This window comes from Phaethon lepturus, unplaced genomic scaffold (genome assembly GCF_000687285.1).
Source record: "Phaethon lepturus isolate BGI_N335 unplaced genomic scaffold, ASM68728v1 scaffold32628, whole genome shotgun sequence".
Lineage (NCBI taxonomy): Eukaryota > Metazoa > Chordata > Aves > Phaethontiformes > Phaethontidae > Phaethon > Phaethon lepturus.
This window is the reverse complement of record NW_010557484.1, coordinates 28,752-33,832: the sequence shown is the minus strand read 5'-3', so window position 1 is coordinate 33,832 and position 5,081 is coordinate 28,752. Positions and strand designations below refer to the sequence as shown.

The 5,081-nt window shown below is 46.3% G+C and overlaps 1 protein-coding gene across 1 annotated transcript in view; it reads right to left on the bottom strand.

The window, feature by feature from the left end:
* MYO9A (myosin IXA) overlaps positions 1-5,081 on the bottom strand; it is a gene marked incomplete at its 3' end in the record, with an annotated part of 38,398 nt that overhangs the window by 8,228 nt on the left and 25,089 nt on the right. Inside the window, exons 16-21 of the mRNA XM_010292774.1 lie at positions 4,855-5,078; positions 4,319-4,435; positions 3,472-3,660; positions 2,465-2,512; positions 1,667-1,778; positions 714-775 (exon numbers count right to left, since the gene is read on the bottom strand). Coding sequence (XP_010291076.1) covers positions 714-775; positions 1,667-1,778; positions 2,465-2,512; positions 3,472-3,660; positions 4,319-4,435; positions 4,855-5,078 — 752 coding nt within the window. The remainder of the gene's footprint in view (positions 1-713; positions 776-1,666; positions 1,779-2,464; positions 2,513-3,471; positions 3,661-4,318; positions 4,436-4,854; positions 5,079-5,081) is intronic.

Below are 5,081 nucleotides of genomic sequence, written 5' to 3'. Positions count from 1 at the left end.
GGAAAGAGCACAGAAAAAATACTGTATCAAAGAAAATATATTCAAATATATATATTCAATGTATATATTCAGATTATTCCTTGGGAAAAATGTAATCATGCAGCTTTACGGAGGCTATATGATTATGGAGGTTGTATATTATGGAGGCTGTTCTTCCCCAGGAAGCCTCTCGGGGAGCAGATAAAGCTTTGTGCACATTATTATCCTGGCTGTATTATCCTTTTTTTGGGCACAAAATAAACTTTTAAAAAAACATACCAAATCTTGATGATTCACTGTTTGGGGACCGTGCCGTGAGCCTGAGCAGGGACCAGCGGGGTTAACAATAACCCGTATTTCCAAGAATACCCCCACATTTAAGAATACCCCCACATTTAAGAATAACCCCACATTTTCAAGTCCTTAAAAAAACATAAAACGAGGCAGCCTTCTATTATTCAGCACGGTTACAATGCAGGGAACATCACTGCAACATCTGCTGCATGACTGGGCAGATAACATAGCGATGCGTCGCTGCGTTACTCTCAAAATACGTGCAAACACCAAAGCACTGGTTGGAGAGACCTCCAGAGATTTCCAGTCCAAGCTCCTGATTGAAGGAGGGCTATTGCCAGCATTATATCAAGTTCTGTGCCTGCAAATATTTTTTATATGAGCCTGGGATCGCTGTCTGAAAGGTACTGAATGAAAGAAAAGGAATGAGAGACATTTACCTTTTTGGAGCACTTGGTCGTGGTTTTAAGACAGCACTTCTTGTGACAAGCATATTTACATACTGCAGTGAAGAAAAATAGTATTTAATAATCCAAAAAGTCAGATTGCTGGAGAAATATGAATTAATACGAATTAAGTAGCTCCTCTCAGGACTAGCAGGTCAAAAGCATGTTCAATTTGCAGTTCCCAGGGGCCAAGTCTATATTAGACCCACTCAAATTAAAAAAACCCCGAAGCCTTTGATTTTAAAGGGCCCATATTTAAGTCCCTGAAACATTAAAAAAACCCTGATAGATCAACTCAGAAAATAATCTATGAGTCAGTCTCAGCTATCAGACTTGGACACACTCAAAGAGGTTGGAAATAGCACCTAATTTGTATTCTTCCTGCACTGGACATCGGCCTGAAATATCCCAAGGTCGATACGTTCAACCTAATCAAAGAAATGTTGGAAAAACGAAACTGATGGATCAACCTTTCCCATTGGTCCTCCTCCATTTTCCTGATCTCTCCAAAAATTCATGTGCCTGGAGGTCAGATGGGCTAAGCCAAATGAATCTGCCACGGTCACGAGACCCACAGACATCCTACGGGCTGAAGCCACAGGGCACGTTCGCCGTACCTGACACTCTCTTCCGTCCTTCTTACTGTGACACTTAAATATCGTTTGACCATCTGGGATGACCATAGGACCTTATGGGATAAGAGGTTCAATGTAAACCTCCCACGCACAAAACTAACCATACCATGAGGACCGGAAGAACTGCTGGGATGGACTTAAAAGTTGACCACAGAAACCCTTAGGATCTGTCCCAGAAGCAATTCTAATGTGAAAAAACCCAAATTATTTGAGAGTGGGGTTGCAGGAAACAGCAGCAAACATCTTTCAGAGCCCCAAAACTCATCACTGTGATACAAGCACAAGAAAAAAGGGCAAAGAGAGCGTGCTTACATTTACAAACAGAAGCCCTGTCCATTATCCAGATCAGGGAGGAACAATATTCACAGTAGGTGGGGATGCTGTACTGGGTCGCCTTAAAAATGTGACCATTGTGCTCTTCCACCTGCAATGAAGAAGATCGGGTGGTGACAAAAAGGAGATGGGTGAAGAGTTTGCTGCAAAATGGGGAGATGAACACAGTCAGCTGTCCAACTTTTAGCTGTTGTTTGCTATTTTTGTTTCCTTTTCCACCCAATAACCCCACAGGCAACCCAAACAGACATCCAGCCAGTGCTGGGAACTGAACCATCACGCAAGCAGGTTAGAAACTGCGTTCGACTGAGGTTGGCTGGTCAACCTCTCCAGGTTAGGAAGGTCTTCTATGCATCCACGGCCCCTTTTTGCTCTACATTGGCATCTTTCCCAGCACTATCATATCCTTTAGGAAAAAAGGAGATGTCATCTCCTACATCTCTGATGTTAGAGATGTCAACCACACACTGCAGAAACCCAGAACAACACTTTCTGTTTCGCTCTCAGCTCTACTATAATAACTCCTGACATTACGTGTACTGTCGTGACTGATGCGGGACGTGTTTTCAGAGGACAACCCTACAGCGATCCTTGATCAAGCAAACCAAGTCCACCTCATCCATCTTTCTAGCTTGTCCTTTCATGGCTGCACACTCATTACGGTGTGATGTTCAGATCTTGGCATAGGACATGTCATGAGCAGGTCTCTTATCACTCGTCCTTCTGGCCACAAGGACATTAATTCTTTAATGCGCAGGCACGGAGTGCTCAACTCACCACATCCGCTTCCTTTTTTCTTCTCTTTTTTCGTTCCGTTTTTGGCACCTGGAAACAGAAAGAGATTGAAGCGTATTTACAGGTGATTTCCCCAGCATACAGAGGGCTCAAATCTAACTTTGCCCACCACTTTCCCAGCTCCATCCTCCAGTGAACTTGCAGCCCCAGGAGTGTCACTCTAGAAAACTCTCCTACAGATCACCTCGTTTTTGGCAATCCCCTGGATAACTGTCCCCATCTTCATCTCAGAGTTGGGACTAGCTGCTCTGTCTCCAAGTCCAGCATCAGTGACCTAAAGCTCTCCCATCTCATGCAAGATACCCAAGAAGAACGTGGCCCAGCACTGCAGCCGGAGCTGATGCTCAGCCTGCTCTGAAGAAAACCTGCCTCGAGAGGACCCTGGGGAGGACTCGGAGCCAGAAGATGGGATTTTTGTACACTGCACACCATTTCCCAAGCCCAGCCTGAGACCCTGTGGCTGTCCTCACAGACAATATGGAGCAGAAAGTGAGGAGCTCAAGTTTGTGAAAGGCATACTGCAAGCTCTGACTGCTCTAAAAACTGCACCTAGACTCCGAGGACAGTCACTGCCAGTGTCCCCTTCTCCTGCAACCCAACCAATGTGGTCTCTTGGGAAGAGGTCAAGAGACTAGGAAAGCTTGTATCTCTCTCGCTTTACCTCAAAGATTAAAAAAACCCCCAAAAAACTAAAAAAGAAGCACCAGGAGCTGCCTTTCCAGCCACCCACGGATGGTTGCAGGTTTGCCCTGGAGACAACGTCTACATATTGGCATTGGCCAAGGCCCAGCTCAGCCCACATGTGAACTGGGGTTTGCTGAGCCCCGTGAAACACAACCAGTGAGTCACGCCTTACGGGCCGGCTTAATTTGTCCACCTCAGCTTAAAGCAGAGAAGACAACAGACGTTCCCACGTGTCTACAGAGAGCACAACCCCATGGAAAGACAGATCCCAAATCTTCAAGGGGCTTAAGAAAAGTGACGACTACCTTCACCGCTGTGTAGTCCAGGGGTTTGTACTCTATCATATATTCATCCAGGAAGACTTTGAAGGTATTGACCCAGACTTTAACTGGAGACTCACTCCAGTCCCGCTGCTCAAGCCTCATGGTTTTCTCCAGAATCTGCTCGAATAAGGCGTAGAGGTCCTTATAGCGGATGCTTTTCCCATCATCCATCTGTTAAGGAAACAGAAGGAAAAAGAACAGCTATTTTTATACACCCCAGACTGTCTCTTCTGCTCCAGACAATTATTTCAGCCTGACCAGCTTCCAGCCACTTGGGGAAAGTCCAAGTATGATTAAAAGAAGGAAAAAATCTAATAGAGAATCGTTTTGTGACCTTCCTCAGAGTGGCTTCTCAGTGCACAGAGCAGGAGGATGTTAAATGCCAGCTCAAGTCTTAGAGGAAACTCTTTGTACAATCCAGGCAATAAAATAGCTTTTTTTGATCACTGTGATCGCTAAGCCGTAGCGATCACTGCTCAGATTCAGAAGTAGCAGAGCAGAGCTCCACGTTGCTGAAACATCCACCACTCACAAATTTAATTCAAAGGTTTCCAGGCACTTTGGGTGGCAAATAGGAGTTTATTGACTTACTGTCATCTTTCATTTGACTGGGAGCAAGCGCATTAGGAGACCAGAAATCTCCACTCAAGGAGGAAGAGTTTAGTCCAAACTTAGAGCTCACAGGGCTGAATACAAAGGAAGAACATCCATCCTTTGGGATAAGCAGACCAGGAACGGAAGGCTCGGCAACGTCTCCACCACCAGGAAGACCCAGAGCACCTCGTTTCTCATGGAGGTAGAAGTTCTCACCCGCCATCTGGTTACTTACCGCCAATGCTGAGGAGTAAAAGCTGAAGATGTTTTGTCGGAATTCCTTCAGTGCTTTCTTGAACACGACATCCACCAGCGTGTCCTTCTTGCTGTCCTCGTTATCCAGTTCATTCATCTGGGAAACCAAAGGGGTTTATGCACCCATGTGACTTTTGCTGTGGCAGAGCACCGTGTGAGATGAAGCAGCACTAATGAGCAGCTGCTCCACTATGGGCAGACATTCATAGTGACTACAAGGTGGTTACTCCTGCGTGCAAGCTTAGAAACACAAGCATTTCCCCACAGCCTTCAACTCCCGTCCTCCTGGTCACCCATTTCTGATGCCACCAGGGGCAACTCAAAGCAATGGAAGTACCAAAGCTGCTGGGCCCATGCAGAATGACCACACAGGGCACAGCGTGCCCACCTCTTCTCCCAAGCCTGTCCTAATGCATGCTGTGCACCCTTAGATGAATTATTAGTATGGCTTTGTTGCCTCTGTCTGCTTTTATTGCTCTCCGATGATTTACCTGGAGCAGTGAAGACAGGAGTTACCTTTTTCAGGAGAAACTCATCCATGCTCTTCAAGTCGCTAGCGCTGGTTATGATCTGCAGCGAGTCGTTCTGCCACTGCACAGGCTCCAGAGCCACGTTGCTGATCTTGACGCTGCGCTTGCGTTTCACTTTGGGAGAGGGCTCCTTGTTCTCCTTAAACTCCCGACGGTAGATACCAGAGAGCTCGGGACTCCGTGGGGGGGTCAAGTGGTGAGGACCCAACTCTA